The sequence below is a fragment of the Rhinolophus sinicus genome, chromosome 14 (assembly GCF_057876585.1).
Source record: "Rhinolophus sinicus isolate RSI-liver-muscle chromosome 14, RSI-T2T, whole genome shotgun sequence".
In the NCBI taxonomy this organism is placed as follows: domain Eukaryota; kingdom Metazoa; phylum Chordata; class Mammalia; order Chiroptera; family Rhinolophidae; genus Rhinolophus; species Rhinolophus sinicus.
In genome coordinates this window covers 9,031,968-9,051,340 of record NC_142514.1, presented here as the reverse complement: position 1 = coordinate 9,051,340, position 19,373 = coordinate 9,031,968, and the positions used below count along the sequence as shown (strand labels likewise).

General features: G+C 52.9%; 1 protein-coding gene across 5 annotated transcripts in view; it reads right to left on the bottom strand.

Moving 5' to 3' along the window:
* Nucleotides 1–1,825: 1,825 nt before the first annotated feature.
* The window catches only part of PRDM2 (PR/SET domain 2), a 111,679-nt gene continuing 94,131 nt past the window's right edge, over nt 1,826–19,373 (bottom strand). For all 5 annotated transcript variants that reach the window (XM_088790124.1, XM_088790126.1, XM_088790127.1 and 2 more), the window contains 2 exons: nt 6,373–6,516; nt 1,826–3,696 (listed from right to left, as the gene is read on the bottom strand). In XM_088790124.1, the coding sequence (XP_088646250.1) occupies nt 6,396–6,516 (121 nt within the window). In that variant the 3' untranslated portion in view covers nt 1,826–3,696; nt 6,373–6,395. The remainder of the gene's footprint in view (nt 3,697–6,372; nt 6,517–19,373) is intronic.

The window sequence follows — 19,373 nt, the reverse complement described above, 5'->3', positions numbered from 1 at the left end:
CTGTTTGCCCCTCTGTCAAGGAATCTTTTACTTTAGATGGCAAGAAATGTAAGATGGCTTTTCTTTTTTTTTATCTTATGCGTCAAGCGAAAGTCAGAGCCACAACCCCAAGATGTAGGCAAGTGTCAAGAGCCACTTGATCACTCTTTAGAGTCCTCAGGGCCCCACTTGACATTCGGTGACCTTCCCATCCAAGGCATGAGCTATAATTAAGAGCAGGAGGAACCAGTGCCCCAGCTGCTGGGCGGAGGGCCAGGGCTGGCTGACAAGCTCTCAGAGTGACCGGCTGGAACCTGGCATGACATCCCCGAAGGGAAGAGCATCGCCGAGGGAATTAGCCCTCTGAATAGGGTTGCCAGATTTAGCCAATAAAAGTACAAGACACGCGGTTACCTTTTCGTTTCAGATCAACAGTACTTTAGTGTAAATGCAGGGACAGAGCCAGGAGTGCAGTTTCCAGGCTCTCGCCCTCACGTGGAAAGGTGCTCACTCGGGTAGTAAATGGCCGTCAATTGTGATTGGATGGCCATCAGCTGTGGCTAGTTGGCCGTCAACTGTACCCAGTGAGCCATTGGCCACTAATATAACTGCTGTGGCTGTGCTAGCAGAAAATGGGGGCTAGCAAGAAGACGGTGGCTGAGCTAGCAAGAGCGGAGTGTGGATTGTGGATTGCAGAGAAGTGGACGGCAGGTAGTGGATAGTGTGGCTCCTGCTTCCTGTGTCTCCAACTCAGCCGCCAGCGAGACTATAGTGGTATGACTCCCCTATTTATGGCTCCGTGGGTGTTCCTTTTTGGCCTCACCATGTCCTGTGTTCTTATGTGGGGAGCGGGATCAGAGACCCCACATGACATCCTGCATGACAGTAAGTATGCCCCGTGCAATATTTGGGACATACTTTAAAAAACAAGATCACTAGTTGTTTATCTGAAATTCAGATGTAACTGGGCATGCTGGATCTTGTCTGACAACCTTTCCTCAGAAGCAGTGGCATTTAAAATAAAAACCTCCTCATTTTCCCCTCGGGCCACTAAAAGGGTCTGCACAGAGAGACTGCTGCACAGTGATAAAGACAAGAAGTGATTCCCCCCCCCCCCCCCCGCCTCATCCTACCAGCAAACTGCCCCTCGTGTGACCTGCTGCCGGCGGAGGAAGGCAGAGCAGAAGGGAAAAACTTTGCACTCCATCCAGGCTGCAGGTTCCCGTTCCCCCTGGGCAAGGTGCTTCCTGCCTGACTCCAGCAGCTTGTTGTAAAGAAGGGGTGGACCTGAGCCAGGCCACCCTCTGGGAGCACAGGGCCCCTCCAGCTGGAGGTCAGCAGCTCATTTTCTCAGCCATCGCAAGACAAAGCTGGTGGGGCATTCTGAAGCGTCTAGCCCTCAGTGGGTCAGGGGGAGCTAGACACCCCAAAACCTTATTCCAGACCACTGCTTCTTTTCCTTTACCTCACACCTGAAGGGAGCCCAGGCCTCCCTCTGGGCAGAGAGCTCAGAGACATGCTTCCCACTCCCTGGGCCAAGCAGTTCTGGGGCTTCATGCCTCCATTTGACTTTAATCACCATTAACCAGGAGCACCTGGCTCACCCACCCCCCACCTCCACCCTCCCCACCCACCCCCACTGGGAGAGATTTGAAGGCCAAGTAACCTTGCTCACCAGGGAAGATATTTCCACGGGGACCTTCCTCGAAGCCTTAGCTTTCTCTCGGTGCTGCAACGGAGCCCTCAGGAACGACTCACCCCAGCCCACTGCCACCCCAGTGACACAGACATCACCAGAATGGAAGGCAAACACACACGCCACAATGATCAGTCCCACACTTGTTCCTTATAATCGCACTTCACACTTTTATTGTTAATTCACATGGCAGATACAGAACTGTCCTCCTCCAAGATCTAAGCCCTCTCTCCAAAGCCACCGTGGACCAGGAAACACCACTCTTTGTAAGACCACTCCCCCTTTTCATGACTGGAACATTCATAGCAGTTTTCCTGACAGTCTCAGAGTGTTGAAAGCAGACCAGCACATTTGCACATGCAAAAAAATGAGTGGCCCCCAGCCTCCCCCCCCAAAAAAAAAACATTTCCAGAATTCTCCATTGGCTGAAGGTGACTTTCGAAGTTTGGGGTTCATGAAGCCTTCCTCACTGCCGAGAGAGGAAAACTCTTAAGAACTGAGAAGCTGAGTACAGTTCATGAGTGTAGAAATTGAACAAAATCATATCGTTAGGATAAAGAACAGCCACAGATTTTCATGCTGGTGAGGGTTAATTTTAGGAGCGGGCAAAAGGATTCTTTCCAGTTGATGGAAATTTAAAACAAGCAAGGGTTTTCAGCTGGATGAGAAATTGGAAAACTGTGACATTAGGCCAACAATCAGCATTTTTCTGCCCATGTGAGGATCTCACAAGAATTTTCTCCTGGACCATTATCAGAGCCCACACTGCAGCCAGTCGACGGATTAATTAAATAACACGTTATAAAACTTTAAAAATGGGGCATTTACAGTCAGGGACATAAATACGTGCTTTCAAAAGTGTCTACATACATATTTACAGCATTGCAAGATTAACCATAGTAGCCCTGAAAAAAGAAGTCCCTTTGTGTGTAACCACTTGTATTCTTCTGTTCCCTTCTTCCACTTTGGGTTGGAAGTTTGGGGTTCCTTGAAAATGGAGCTGAGGAAACAGCCCCCGAGTGGTCTCAGACATCCTCGTCTGGGGTCTGCCCCAAAGGCACAAAACCCGAGACCCTCACTGAACTGGATCCAGACTCCGAGCTCAGCTCACCCGTTTATCCGAGGCATGGACTGTCCCACCAGAGGGCAGAAGCCACCTCCAATGTTCCCTGGCAGGTGACTGATGGCTTCTGGAAATGTCTTTTTCTTCCCCCTACGCTTTTTAATCCTCCAACTTATTTTTCATCTCCCACTTTGTTTGTTCATTTCCCTTTTCCGCTAACTTGAGAAACTCTGACACTAAAAGTGTTGATGGTCCCGCCAAGTGAGGCAGAGGAGCACATAGGACGTCGCCCCCCTGCCCCCAACCAAGGTCCCATCATCCCCTGCCTCTGCCCCGGGAGGAACCCAATCTATAAATGGGGATGACGGCTCTCCCCTGGATGCACACGGACTGACGACAGCTTCAAACCTGGAAGAGACTCGAGGCGGCAGCGCAGATACTCGGGCAGAGAAAGGGGTTTTCCAAGTGTGCGGGCCAGGGGCGGGGTCAGCAAGGCTCCCAGGAGTCTGCACACTCCTGATTCCCGGAGGTGGTGGGGGCGAGGGAGAGGGGTGGCAGGGTGGCTGCAAGGGGAACTTGGCCACCTCCAGAAGGCCCTCCTCGGAAAGGACTGGAGCTGACCCCTGGGCCAGACCGAGGTCCCCGTCATGGTAAAGGGCAACTCGAAAAGCAACAAGCAGGATCAAGGAGCTCTTGAAAAATTGCATAGTACGAGAGACCCCCCCCCAGCCCCCACAGCAAGGCTGAGCTGCAGAACACAGTCCTGGGGGCTGCACCCAAGTCATCGACCATGTGGAATCAGCGGCCTCCCTGCCCTGCTGGGGCTCAGGAAGCTCAAGTGAAGACCGAGCGCGTGCTGCTTCCCTTTGACTCTCAGGTTCAGAACTGGAACCGGTCGGTCCTCGCTGCAGGGCAGGCCAGTCCCTTTGGCTTCACTGATTCCCGGTTACTTCAGGTGCTGAGGAGACAATAAGTCAGTAAATAACGTTGGCTGTACATTCAGTGCCTTCCTTGGGCTGTTCAAGCATCATCCCAACTTTGTATATGGACCACATATAGAGAAGAGCACAGCCTGAACGCACTGGGTAACCAGCCCCCGAAGCAGGAAGTAGAACGGGCCCAAGCTCCCAGTAGCGCCCCTCCCCCTTTCAAGATGACCACTAACGCTCACCCCCAGAGTAACCACTATCCTGACCTCTACCACCAGAGATTGACTTTGCCCGTTTTTTAAATTTAAATAAATGGAACCAATCAGTACATATCATTTGTACTGGCTTCTTCCGTTGAATGTGCCCGTGGGCTTCGCCGTTCCCAGCCTGTGGTATAGTTCTTTCCATCTCCTTGCTACAGGATTCTGTTGCAGGATCACACCACTTTCACCGGCCTAGTCCACTGCCAACAGTCCCGTAGTTTCCAGGTGGTGGCCATCATGAGTAATGCTGCTGGGACATCCTCATACATGTCTGAAAGACTTGTGTGGGACACACGTGTACGTATTTATGCCAAGTGGAAAAGCTGGGGAGTAGGGTGTGCACACATAACATACGAACAGTCTTGTATGTGATTTCTGGTGCACATGTGTACACACTTCTGCTGAGTGGATCCCTAGCAGGGCAATTGCTGGGTCCTGGGGTATGAGTCTGTTCAGCTTCAGTTGACGCTGCCAGTTTTCCAAAGTAGTTACGCTGTCCATTCCAGGAGTCAGAAGATTCGAGTTCTGCTCCCAGGTCGGCTACATGCTCATTGTGTCAGTTTCCCTCTCTGTAAAATGAGGGTGTTGACCTACATATCCCTTCCTGTGCTGAAATCCTTTGCCATGCACGGTATTTTAAAAGTCATTCTGGAACTGTGCTACAGTGCTATGGACTGAATTGTGTCCCCCCACAATTGGTTCTCGGAGATAGGGTCTTTGGGAGGTTTAGATGGTCACGAGGGTGGGGTGGGATTAGATAAGTAGAGACACCAAAACGTCCTCTCTCTGCCAGACGAGGACACAATGAGAAGGCGGCATCCACAAGACGTCATGAGAGTCCTCGCCAGAACCCAGTCACGCTGGCACCTGATGTCGGGAAGTGTAAGTGTTTGAAAATAAGGGAAAAGAATGAATCCATCGAGGGCTGTGCCCTGGCCCCATGGAAGAGCCTAAATTAGCAAGGCCTCATCATGGCTGAGGCTGCAGTGGCCAACAGAAATGCCCCAGTCTCCGTAGAAGGCAGCCAGTTGCACCTGGCTCTCCCTCCGACTGCAAAGCACACCTGTTCTGCGCTGGAAGTCACACCTTTCATGCCCATCAACATGGAAGTCCACGCAGCAGCCGCTGCCAGGACACACGTGGTAGCTACCCAGACTCGGGAACTGCTCATTCTGGCACTGCCTCCCATTCTCCAGCAGACTCTAGCCAAGCCTCTCCAGGCCCCAATTTTTCCAACTGCAAAATGGGAAGGCAGAGGAATGATTCCAGTTCTGTGCTATCTTGGTGTCCAGTCCAACTTTGCTCTATGCGGGCTCAGTTCCGGCTGCAGACAACAGACTCTCTGGGGAAGGTTGCCCCTCTCCAACCCGCAGAGAAATAAGGCCAAGCCCAGAAACTCCAAATGCTAAGGGAGGGAGGAGTAAGTGAGCTATCGGGCTGGGAGGGCAGGTGGAAGAGAGGAAGGCACCACACGAAAAACCCCCGAGTTTTGGAATTCAACCCATTCTTGCCTTAAACAACTGAGTTCACATTCCGAAGGACCCCAAAACTCAAATGTGTCCCAGAACCACGGGGCCACGTGCTAATGAAGTTTCCAGGCACCAGCATGTTTGTTCAGTACACTGCAGTGGGACCCTGGGGTCTGTATTTTAACTGGTGCCCTAATGTCTTTTTGCACAGGGTCCTCTAGTCACGCTTGAGATGCTGGTCTCGGGGACATAATGAAAGAAGGCGGGATCTGTCGCCAACAGAGAAGCCCAAGCCTGCTCAAAATCACTGACAAAGCCTAGCGCCTGAAGATGAAAAGTCTGGCTTCTGTGAATGGATTCTGGTTTTACCATCAGCAAAATATAGAGAGACTTCTGGTTCAACATAAACCAAATTTTATATTTTACAAATTAGTATTACTCTTACTTTCAAATACATTGTGGGAATAGAGACTCTATAATCTTCTCTGGGCTTAAAGCCTCTGAAGTTCTCAATTAAATGTTTATTATTATTGTTATTATTATTATTATTATTACAACAATGATAGCTAATACTTAACTAGTTCTTACTATATGCCAGACACTGTTCTAAGTGCTTTGCATACATTTGACACTTGTTATGCTCACAGTCCTATGAAGTAGGTACTATTGTTGTCCCCATTTTATAGATATGGAAACTGAGGCTCAGAGAGATTGAGTAATTTGTCGAGATCCCACAGCCAGTAAGTGGCAGAGCTGGGATCTGAACCCAGGTCATCCACAGTTTACGCTCTGGGCCACTATGCGTCCTCCCTGCAAGGAGGCCGGGCACTCCACCTGGCACACAGGCGGTGCTCCACAAAGTATCATGCCCACCCCTTCTCTCCTCCTTTGCCCACCTCAAGACCCAAGCCCAGTCCCCTTTGCCCCTAGAGCCACCCAGATCGTTCCAGAAGCTTCTTTACCCTCCTGGTACCTGTCAGGGAGCAGATGAAGCTTCTACTCTTTGAATAGGGATCCTTGGAGCTGAGCTGCAGCTGTGGCCTTGACACTCCGACACTGCCGGGTGATGTACGCAGTGGCTGTTGCAGGACATCGGGTCGCCAGGCGGAGACTGTAGCTGTACAGGGAGAGGGGAAAAACACACCATGACCAGGGGCCCAGCCTGTGCCCAAGACAGCGTGTGGGAGGCCGTGGTGCTGGCATCACCCTCTCTGGGCCCCTCGAGGCCAATGGGATTCAAGCTTGGATTCAACCTATGTGAGCTCCACTATGCTCCATCCACCACCTTCCCTCTCCTCCAGGGTGATGGTGCTACCCAGCAACCACCAGCTGGAGTCTGAGACACTGAGCTGGGCAGGGCCGTCCTGAGGACCTCCAGGTGTACTGGTCCCCACCCGCCTCCCAGGCACTGTTCCCTCTGACGCACCAAGTTACATCCATAGCCTGTGGCGGGGCGAGGAGGGAGGCCCGGGTCCTCTCCAGGCTGTGAACTCTACACTCGACCTCTACCCTGGCCTCACTGTGCCTCTATCCCCTTTCATGTTGGGGATCACAGAGAGGGTATGAACCCAGAGACTGTGACACAGTTTGTCCCTCTTTTCTACTACAGACTATAAAATTTTTTTTTATTCAGGAAAGTTTTAATTATTTTTTTCCCCTGAGATAGGGAATCTGGACCGTTATTCCTCTCTTTCCTTCACCTAACTAACTCGTACTTATCTTTCAGATCCCGGCTGGGATACCACTTCCTCCAGGAAGCCTTCCTTCTTTAACTCCTGGTTGAGGTGTCCCTCCTACCAACTCCCAATGACCCTCGTACTTCCCTGTCATAGCACTTGTTACACTGAGTCTCAACCACAAGATAATGTGTCTGCTCTACTCATGAGCTGTGAGACCCCAAGGTCAGGGCCTTTGCCTTGTTCATTGCTGCACAACAAAAGTAAATATTTGCTGAATAGGAACAACACAAATGGCACTTACTACGTGCCAGGAACTGTGCTAAGTATTTTCCATGTATCAACTATCTTACTCCTCATACAACCATCTAAGGTGGATACGGCATATCCCTAATTTACAGATGGGGAAATGGAGGCACGGTGAGTTACACAGGTGCCAAGTGAGCCCTTCTAGATGGACGAGTGGAAGTGAGCAGGGCCTCAGGTCAGGAGAGGTGGGAGGTGAGGTGGGCAGAAACTTCCAGGAACTTCACCTGCTGCAGGTGTTGGCTGGGAGCCAGCTCTGCCCAAGGGAGCAAGAGATGGGAATGACGCCCGTCTCCAAGATTAGTGGTTCCCAACCAGGGCACGCGTTGGCAATGTCTGGAGACATTTTTGGTTGTCACATCTGAGAGGAGAGAGGATGCTATTGGCATCTAGTGGGTGTGGCTGGAGGTGCTGCTAAATATCCTAGAGTGCACAGGACGGTCCCCATGACAAAGAATGATCCAGCTCAAAATGTTAATACATACCTATTAAATACGTACCTATTAAAATAAATACCTATTAAATACGTACCTATTAAAATAAAGGACTGTATAAACAGACAAATGGTTAAAGAAGGTGTCAGGGAAAAGCCTTAGATGAGATGAAGAGACCTGCTGTTTTCACAAAGGAGAGCCCCTCAGAGGGCCTGGCTCTCAGCCAAGGTTCACGGCTGCCCATGTGCGACTATGTGATTCAGACCCGGAGTCTCTACCTACTACTTGAGCAAGAATCAAGGCAGAAAACAGACACCCAATGCTCAGCCGCAAGCCTGAGCCCCTCAGGGCCCAGCATGGCCCAGGAGGTGGCCTGTCGGGGCACCATGGGATGGCTGGCAACCCAGTATTGGCACAGCCCCTCGGCTAGCCAAGCCAACTGTAGAAGGGGACAGTCAGCTGCGAGGCTGCCTGAAAACGTGGATGACTTGTACACCCTTGTCCTGGGTGAGTTGGGGCGTAAGGGATAGTCCTGGCACATCACAGGTCACCTCCACTGTCCCTTCTCTGAGGAAATGTCTCCAGCAGAATGCAGGAGAGCGAGTAGCAGCTTTGGAGACGGACTGGCCCTGCATCATCCGCTCCCAGGTTCTTCCTCTCTCTGTTACCATCACTAGACATCTATTAAACGTTCAAACTCCAAATCAACCAAAGCTAACACCCACTAACTTCCCCGACCTCCTAGCTGTCACACATTTTTTGTTGCTTCCTTTTGCATCTGTTCTACCTTCAGGCTCCTTCAGCGGCAGCAACCAGAGCTGTTTCCACACGGGTACCTGCTTTCTCCCCAACCGTACGCATCCACCTAGGTAGAGCCCTCACAGGCAGGTCCCTCTCACCAGCCCTCAGCCCACCGCCTGGCCCAGTGGAAGACAATGCAGGCTGACATGCACAGAGCTCATGTGATTCTCAAGTACTTTCTCTAGAGTCTCCAAGCAGCACAGGAAGTAGGAAGAGCAAGCACTTTCATACCCATTTCACAGATGAGGAAACTGAGTCTCGGATAGCAAAGCTCAGGCCTTTCAGCTCCATGGGTGACGATGTTGGGGTGTACACCAGGTCACCACCTGGTGTTTCCTGTTGGGACTAGGGCAGAGATGTCCAGTGGGACAGTCTCCTTCCTGACCATGAAACCCTTCCTCTGGTCAGAGAACTCTTAAGAGCCCAATAGCTGCCTGGAGCTAAGATATTAAGTGCTGAGGGACAGCGTCTATGGAAATAAATACGATTTCTCCAGTCCCCACCACAGTAGCGGTTAATTCACAATGACTTCATGATTCTTGGTTCTCACTCACTAGCTGTGTGGCCTGAGCAAGTCTCTGAGCTCCAGTGTCACCATCTGCAAAATGGGAATAGCAATTTCATAGGGTTATTGTGACCATTCGAGAATGCTCTTCACAGCACATACTGGTATTCTAATATCTATTAGCACCGTATTTGCACTGTGGCAGTTAGGGGGAGCCGGAGGGTGGTCCTGCTAAATGACGGATGCTAGGCCTGTGACACATCCCGAGAAGTCATAACACTGCAGGAGGCAGCATGGCCCTTAGAAACCTGAGTGCGTTTCCCATCCTCACACTTACCGGGCCTCCCAACCTCAGTTTTCTGTATGGAAATCCTTGCTGGCCTGACAACGCAGAGAGGGGCTGGGGAGAGCCAAGGGAGGGGGACGTGAGAGCACTTTGCCTTCTGGGAGGAATTCAGCACCTGTGGATGCTTCTAGTGGTGTGAGAGCCCGAGCCCGGCCATCACCCTGCCGGCTGCATCTGCCTTCGCAACCCCGTGTGGTTTCTCGCAAGGCCCCCTCCTCACCAGCCTCCTCACTACCATGCTGGCTCCCCGCCCCCTCTGTTCCACAGAAGAGGGACCTTACTCTTCCCAAAAGGTAAATCAGATCGTGACATGCCTCTGCTGCAACTGTCAATCCTGGGCTCCCGAATGGCGACCAAGTTCTTTACGCATAGAGTCCTGCCCCACTGACTTTCCCGGCCCCATCACACTCGGTTCAGCTACTGTCACCCCAGCTTCAGGGGGCTTCTCTCAGCACTTCCACGCTGAGCTTCGTCCTGGTGGCCGTCAGCCCCGGCTCCACACCCGTGACATCAGAACCTCTGGGGGTGGCATGGCGCTTCTGTATTTTTAAGCTCCCCAGTGATTCCAATGCAGGACAGGGGTTGGGAACCGTCTGGAGCCGCTTCCGGGGCCACCCTCAGGCCACGGCCCTACACGTGCAGCTTCCGGTTACATCCGTGACTGAGTGATGAACGCGGGTCTCCCCCGGGGCCGAGGGTCCTGTGACTGCGGAACCTGATGGGGTCTGCTAGTCACTGTATCCCCAGCACCTAAATCTGAGTGAGTGAACAGGAGACCCTCCAAACTTAAAGAATGAAGAAATGAGTGAATCTAGAGTCCACCACACTCCCACTGCCCTGCTCCTCAGACACCAGGGAACCTGCGCCCAATTAGTGCAGGGGCCGAAGGCAAACTTACCAGGCCTCCTCGGACACCCCTCCTAAAACCTGGTGAGATGGGTAACACCCATAATTCTAAATCCAAGTCATCAAGAAAGGGTTCAGCAAGGCCAGCATCCACTGTTTTTTAAAAAGCAGGGGAGTCTAGCATTACTTCCACTATAAGACTTTCGCACAACGTGGCTCAGCTTTTTCCAATCACAGTGGAGTTGGGAGACGTCTGCTCCACACAGATCGTGCTCAGAGTTGTCCGTCCACTTGTAGAATACTCTCTATTCTTTAGCTTTCTGGAAACTTTGCTTCAATGGAACAAAATCTCATGGACTTTTAAAGCACAGCGAGACCTCCGACGCTTTCCAGCCCCAGCCCCAATCTACAGGTGGGGGAGAATTATGCTAGAGAATGAATCTAACACACCCCTTCGTGCCCGGCTCATAGCGAGGGCTCACAAATGGCAACCCTCCACAGCATGGTCTCCTTTGGATGGTAATTCCTCAATTCTCAGAACCCTCGTCAGATCGTCTGAAGGCACCGAAAGGGCAGGGCTAATCTATTCCTGGCCCTGGAGGATGCATCCTTTCTTCGATTCTGCCATTTCTCTTTCCTCAGTTCCGTTCCTGAATCAGGGACTTTGCACCCGCAGTTCCCTGCCTGAACTGTCCCCCACCCCGACCCCACACCCCAGGTCATCAAAGGGCTCACCCAGCCCTCCTTCAGGTTCTTGCCCAAGTGCCTCCTTCTCAATGAGCCTCCCCTGACGGCCCCCTACTTGAAATCACAAACACCCTCTCCTGAAACTCTTGTCTCCAGTCTGTTTTAGCCATCCTGGTTTCACTTTCCATCGTTTCAGTTACCCACAGTCAACCACTGCAAAAAGATTACATGGAAAATTCCAGAAATAAAGAATTCATACGTTTTAAAATGTGCACCATTCTGAGTCGCGTGATGAAATCTCCCGCTTGGTCCCACCCAGGACGTGAATCACCCCTTGTCCCGCATAGTCACACACTATGTATATAGGACAATAAGATATTTGGAAAGAGAGAAGCCACATTCTCATAACTTCTATTACAATATGTTGTTATAATTGTTCTATTTTATTAGTTTTTGTCTTATTGTGGCTAATGTACAAATTAAACTTTATCATAGTTTCGTATGTATAGAAAAAGCATAGTATGTGTAAGTAATATCCACTGGGGCATCTTGGAACGTGACCCCCACAGATAAAGGGTGGGGGGGCTACTGTATTCCCTTTACTGTATTCACCACCAACATACTCTGTATCTACTTGGCTCTGTACTGGCTCCATCAGAGGCTTCTTGCCATTGACGTGCCCCCAGCACCGAGACCATTGCCCAGGAGGCAGGAGTCTGCTACCTGCCAGGTGCTTTGCCCAGGAAGCGCTCATGAATAAGACACACAGAGTTCCTCATCTTGCACAGTCTGCATGTGACTTAGCGTAACCCAGAGAGGAAAAATCCTGTCTCAGAGGGAGTGTGAGGCCACTGCGAGGCCAAGACTTGGGCTCTTGTCTCCCGAGCGGCCATGGTCTCGTTCAGCTCCCAGTGGTTTCTGGTAAAGGACATATCTTGATACCCTGACTACACACAAGAAACTCCACTGAAGAATGGGTCGGGGAGAAGATAATTCTGAGAAGCTTCCGAGAGGAGAAAGGTCCAGCTCAAGTCCTGAGCAGAGAGCGACACAGGACCCCTGAGGATCCAACAGCCTTGGTTTGTTTGCCTGGGGTGTTTCCACGAGCCAATGAGTCACAAGGAAAGGAGGCTCCCTCACCTCAGGTGGTCCTCCTGGGTTTTGGGGAGTTGGGGAGAAGGTGACATTGCAGCGTGGCGGCCACACACCTGAGCCTCTCATCACCAGGACCTTCCCAGTGACAGGGGTACTAGGGCCGGGGAGATGAAATGAAGTAACAACAAAAACTCAATAAAAATGGGCAAAGCCTATCCAGTCATTGAACCGATAATTTAATGATACGAAGAGGTCATTCACAGAGAAATGCAAAGCCGATGGGTGACAAGATTCCTGGCTGCCCTGCTCTGTCCGAGAAGAGCTTGTTAACACAAGAGGCCGCTTCTACTGGTCAGACTGGGGAGCGTCCCATATGCATGGGGCTGCGGGGGGGGGGGGGGGAATGTGACCGCGTGAGGACTGCCCCTAATTCCTCACCACTCAGGGAGGCCAAGCCTACCCGCCCCACCTCCTGAGAGCCTCTTCCTCTAGGCCCTGGCAGAGCTGCACATCACAGCCCCCGGATGAGCAATCACTGTCCCTGAGGGGTGTGAGCACTGGGGATACAGCAGAGAACCACAGGGTCACACCCCGCCTTCACCAGGTGACATCCTAGTAGAAACAGAAAGTGAATAAATGAGCATGGTGCGTCTGACCTCAGTGATCAGGATGGGAGAAACAAGCAGACAAACGCTCAGAGGGAAGTGTGTGGTGGTGGTGGGCGGGGCTGCAAGGTGGAGAAGGGAGACCTCCTGGGCCTTCTGTGTTCCAGGCCGTGGGAACAGCACGTGCAAAGGTCCCGAGGTGAAACTTGCCTGGAATGTCGCAGGTAAGATGGGGCAGATGGGAGGGTCTCCTGGGCCCCTGAGTGAGGTGGCAGCCAAGTTGTCCTTCTGGGCAGTAGAGTGACATGAGCTGACATGGCCACTGTACCGGGCACAGACTGGAGGATGACTGGGATCGAGGAAACCAGTTACGAGGTGACTGCTGGTACCCAGGCGAGAGATAATGGCAGCTTGGACCTTGGGGCCAGGTGAGGTGATGGAGTACTGAGAACTGGCTGGATTCCAATACGGGTTTTGAAGCAGTGCTGACAGGCTTTGCTGATGGACTGGATGTGGGGGCTGGGGCAGGGGCGTGAGAAAGAGACAGACTCCAGGGCCCCATGATTTCCGTTTAACCGAGCTGGGGAAGATGGCGGTGAAGGACTTGGCTTCATGGGGGGTTCAGTGTTAGGATTAAATTTGAAATGTTTGTTAGACACCCAGGTGAACTGGGTGAGCCCACAGGGGAGTGGAGACAGAGAGGAGGGGTCCAGCGACTGAGGACGGGATGCAGAGAAAGCTGGACAGAGTGGTGTCAAAGGCGGCAAGAATTGCAAGGGAGGATTAACGGAATCCAAACTGCCAACAGAAGACGAGACCACGAACCCACTGACCATGGTGTTTAGCAGCCTATAGGCTGCTGGTAACCGTGGTAACAGCAGCTTCCCAGACAAGGCCGAGACAAACGCCTGAAAGAAGTGAGTTCTAGAGACGAGTCAGAGTCCAGAGAGCTCAGTCAGTTTTCGGTCATGGTGGGCAGAGAGGGGAAGAGTGTGGGACGGAGAAGCTGCCAGCTCCAGGAGGCGCTCTCCAGGGCTCTCGGGTCCCCACCAGACCAACGTGCTCTTTCATGCTCCCTGCCAGGCTGCCTGGGCATTGAGTTGAGACCCCTGCCTACCTGCCTGCCATGCCCTGCTTCCACCTCTTCCTCCTGCATGGGTCAGGAGGGACCTTCTGGAACAATCCCAACACTGGTTGGGCCTCACAGCCACCGCAGGAGTCTTACAAAACTCTCCACGAATCCTTGGAGTGCAATGCATTTAAGTCAGCATCTGATGCTCTGCATTTTTGCTGAAGGCAAGGCAGAAGCAAAGGTGCCCAGGTATGACAGCCTGAGACGATGCTGAAACTCCCTGGAGGCCGGCTGAAGGCCCACAGGTGGCAGCTGCGGGAGCCACTGCCCGCGTCTTGACACCAGCCACCCGCCACTTCCAGAAAAGGTTGGCCCCACCTTCCCACATCTGGAAGCCCCCTTCTACTCCAGGGTGGCCCTGCCACTCAAATGAGGCCCCCTGGGAGTCAGGGGGGTGACAGAAGTGGCACAGCACTGGGATGTGGGAGCCTGGTGTTTTAGGCCTGGGTCCCCAGTTGACTTGCTGTGTGGCCTCTGGGAAATGCCTCCACCTCTCTGAGCCACAGTACTCTCACCTATAAAATGAGGCTGTCAAGCAAGGGGAAAAATGGAATGGCTTCATTTGTGAAGTGCCAGCAGCATCAGCAGCCCTTCGGGTATTCCTCGAGCTCCTCAAACCCTCCTGGCAGCCCAGAGGCAGGGGCTATGCTGAGAAAGCCCAAGGTCTACACTCTCGGCCAAGGAGGAGCAGCCAAGATCTGAATCCAGGACCACCAGACACCGGAGCCTGGGGCCCCTCCAGGACAGCCCATGGAGTGATGGGGACAGAAGTGCTCTTCTCAATATCCCCAAAAGCCAGATGGGGTGGAGCCTTTGCCCACAGAACAGACACCCATCCCCCCACGAAGCCAGGAGTTGGCTTTGGGCTGGAATCCTGTTGGCTCAGAGGACCCTGACATGGGGGCCCCAAACTCCGACGTTCACTGGAGTCACCAGGGGGTCTGAAAACCACCCTGATGCCTGCTCCACAGCCTGCAGTTTCTGATTTAGTAGGTTTGGGTGCAGCCTGGGCACTGAGAATTTTTGACAGCCGATGTTGAGAGCCACCGGTCTCAATCCATCCACTCGGAACGACAGCATCGGCAGTCCTGGGGGGCCACTCAGCCCCCACCAGGCCTCCTGGGTCAGAATCTGCATTTTAACAAGATCCCTGGAGAGGCATCTGTACACTGAAGTGGGGGAGTGTGGCGCTTCGGGACACTTTCAGCAGAGCCAAGGCAACATGCTGGGGGGCAGTGTGTGGGGGGCCTCGTTCTGAAGCCCGGGGTTGTGGGGTGGGAGTGGATCTAGAGCTCGTGATGTTTTGTAGGGAAAGTCTCCAGTGTGAGGTGAGGGCTCGGGAGGAAAATGAAAGTGGTCCTTGGGGGACGGAGGCCAAGGTTTGAAACTGCCACTGGACTGGAGGTCCCTGAGAGTCCTGGAGTGGAGATGTGGGGGCTGGTGGGGGCTGGCGGGGGCTGAGGGCGTGGGGTGCCACCACTAACACCTGAGGGGTTGGCATCACGGCCCTGCTAGCAGTGCTCGGGCGGTTTTCTCATTTAATTGTCCCTTTAACCACGTGCCATAGGTCATTGTGCCCTTTTTATGGCTGGGGGGACAGCAGCACAGAAAGGTTCAGGAACTCGCCTAAGGTCACAGGGAGAGGTGTGAATAGGAGAAAGGGAGGAAGGGGGACAGGAGAGAGGGAACCAGGAGTCGCAGGAGTCTGACTCCAGAGCCAACAGATTCCTCTTAGCAGATGGATTTCCTTCCGTCTTACCAGCTCTCACGGACGCCCTGTGCCTGGTGCTGGCTCCCGGTTTGGCCCCCACGCAGCCAAAAGACCAATCATGTTCCTGCCCCATGCGCTTTTTACGCCAGGTCCTGAGGTCTCCCAGGGCCATTAGTTCCCCCAAACCTGTTTGGCTTGAACTCCAAATACCCAGCATATGACAGCTCATAACACAACCCAGTCAACGGGAAGGCTGGCCCTGCCTGCCGTGACCTCAGCCAAAGGAAGCTGCCAGTGGGGACATCCCTGCCGTGGCCACCTGTCGCCCTGCCAGGACAGGAGAGGGACAGGGGATCCCAGAGGCATGCCGAGCAGCCCTTCACTCAGACGAGGAAACTGAGCCAGAGTAAGGCCACTTGCTCAAGTTCACACAGCAAATTGTTCTTGGGAAGAAGTGAGGGGACACGACTGGGCTCACTGCTTATTTGGTGACACTCATGACGGGGAGGTAGGGCAGAGTGAAGCCCCAGCGGACTAGGGAAAAGAAACCCTGGGAGGTAGGTGCCCCTTCGGCGAGGGCACCGAGCACTCTGTAACTGCCCCCTACCTGCCTCCCTCGCCCACTGGACTGAGCCCCAGAAAGCACAGCCTGTCTACTCACCTCTCACCCAGCCACCTGCCAGCTGCCGGGCCTGGCACAAGGACATGCTCAGAGAATGTTCCCTGAACAAATGACAAGCCTGGAGCCAGGCTCCGGATGTATTCAACCCCTAAAGGTGCTCACGGACCAAATCGTCCAAGGAAGTGGCTTCCGGGAGGGAGGTTCTCCCACGGCCAAGGCCTCGCCCAAACCATGGGACCTGGTCCCCACTTGGACAATTCTTTAAACCCGACTCCACAGGCAGAGCTCTGCCCGTCACACCCTCCCTGCTCCGCTCAGCGCCCTGGCTCAAGTCCAGAAGACGTCACACCTGCAGGAAACAGTCACAGCCTGGGATGTGCTCCGCTCCCTTCCGCATTCCTGCTTCTCACTGCACTTCTCTTCTATGATGTCCTGCTTCTAGCGCCCTAATGCCATCCCTTCTCCTCTCTATCCGACCCGAGACAGTCTGCTTTCTTTAAAGGAAACGTCTAAGAACGGGCGGAAGCCAAAAAAACCCCATGAACAAGTGTGTCAAGACATGAACGCACAGAGAGCCGGGCACGGATAGGCCTCCCAGGAGGTTCCGGGTTAAACGCTCTTTCAAATGGTAAGCCTATAAGCAAGCTAGGACTGTTATTAGGACCACTCCCTGTTTTAAAGCTGACTTGGGCCAAAGAAGTTCAAAAGATGATTAAGTCAATCCAGGGACAACTCCCACGTTTGGAGTTACTAGGACTAAGAGTCTCGTAAGCCCTGGGTGGCATCTGCTCTGGTGACAGGATTTCTAGAACTTGACGTCTGGTGCCCATCCAAGGATGCTCACAGACAGGCAGCAGCCTCGATGGAGCAGCCTCTTGGGAGCTCAGGGGTCTCCTTTGATACCTGAGGCGTCACCGAGACCTGAGTGTGACTGGCTGGCAGGGTGTCGATGCAGGGCTGGCAGTGCCATGGGAAAGGCACGATTGCTATGCGCCTGAACAGGGCGTTCGTGGGGTGACAACGCTGCCCAAAGGGCCAGCGTGTCATGGGCTGTGGGCCCTGGCTAGCAGTCTGCTCCCACCCCGGCTCCCAAAGCCCTCACCCTGTGTCCTGGCTGACCTCACCTGGCTGCAGGGCGGCTAGGGCTGGGACAGACCAACCTGTCTTACAGGCGGAGACAGAGGCAGCCTTCAGATGCTCAGTGACTTGGACGCAGACCGAATGACCACTCTGGGCTGCTCAGCCTGCACCAGGACCCGCTCATTGACCCGCCCGACCAGACACTACCGGGCACTGACGGACTCCTGTCTGGGCGGTGGCTGACGTGGAATGAAAACCTTCCTAATGCTCCTTCCACATTCACAGCATGTCCCCACCGAGGTTCGGTGGAACAGGTTTTCCCAGATGCCACATGTGTCATCCTCATTATCATCTGCCTCATAGCAGCTAACATTTCTGCGCTTCCTACACTCTGTGCCCAGTGTTTGGCATGGAGCAATGAGACCTTTATGAGATAGTTACACATTTTATACAGGAGGAATGAAGGCACAGAGAGGTTCAGCAGCTTGCCCAAGAACACACAGCTGGCAAGAGGGACAGCCAGGATGGAACTCCTGGCCATTTCTCTCCAGAGCACAGGTGCACAAAGCCAAACAGGAGTGTCCCTGCAGGATTTGTGAGTCCTTAATGTGACGACAGGCAGTGTCTGGGAAGAGGACACATTAACCCCAAATGTCGCTCTCCGATTTATCTGATAACTATTTATTGACTGCCTGTGCTGTGCCAGGTACTGGGACACCGTGGACAGCCAGGCAGACACGCTCTCTGAGAACACAAGGAGAATTCTGCCAGCAGATGGCTTTGGGCTGTGCTCAGCCTCAGGGGCCACCCTGTAAGCACCACTTTTTAAAAAATGTAATTTATCCTTTTTGGACAGAAATTGCCTAAAGTCAGCCATATGAAGCCGTGTGTCCTGATTTGATTTATTCTCTCTGGGAGTCAGATTTCCAACTCTGCACACATACATGTGCTGTCATGTGGCGCCACAGGGCCTGCTGAGGTGTGCAAGCCCTGTCCACACACTAAACAAGACCAGGCGTTGCAATGGCTGTCATCAATACTGATCGATTGACACCTGTGCTAGGCGCTGCGGGTACAGCAGGAAAGCAGGCAGACCTGGCCTTGGACCTCACGGGCGTGCGTTCCAGAACGGGAAGGTCATTTATTACCTGCATAACACACAAGTAAATACAAAATTACGACGTGTGACGGGCATTAAGGAGAAAAAGCAGAGGCTACCAGAGCTCAGAACAAGGAAGGAAACGGATCGCAGAAGCACCGTGTGTGATTGTGTGTGCACACACACAAACATGCAGTTTCTGCTTACACCCCAAGACTTGGATTCTGTCAAACATATGGAATGCACTTAGGATTTCCTTCACTTGACCATATTGTCTTTTGCTTTATTTGGGGGTGGAGGGAGCACAGAATGCATAACTTACTTTAGTAACCCCCAGGGGGAAAAAGGGGCTTCTGGAAGAGGTCATTTCTGTACCTGAAAGGCACTTCTTGGGGATAGGGGGGGCACTGTTACTACCTACGACCCTCACCCCCAAATCTTTTCTGCGCTCCTTTCGTGCCTGAGTCTCAGAGCACGTTTTACACAGAGGATTCAGGAGTTTGCAAATTGGAAGAAGACATCAAGTCTCTTCCCCAGGCCTTTCTCTGACTGAATAACAGATCTGGTTACACGGGGTCTTTTGCCTTTCACAAGCAGCAGACTGGAGAGGTCAGGTCCTGGATTTTCCATGGGGTCGCACTTGGCTTGCTGCAGATATGGTTTTCCAGATGGAAACAGCCCCAAAATGTCCTACGATGGTGGAGGGAAAAGCTACTTGGAAAAGCAAAGCATGTCTGCTCAAGTCTGGGAGAGCCCCCCCCCCCCCCCGCCCATGAAGGTCCCAGTTTGAACCTCTGCCACCACCGCCATCAGGTGTCACAGCAGTCCCCTCCATACCCTGGGCCCCGAGCATTCCGAGGCTCCTCCACACCCCACCCACCCTCAACATTGGAGCCCTCCCCACCTGGCTCCATTCTTGGGCTTCTTCTCTTTATCTATCTGTTAAACTCACTGCCTCAGGGACTCCAACCCCATGTTGTAAACAACCTGTGTACCCCGAGGAGTCCCAAATTTCTATTTCCAGCCGGG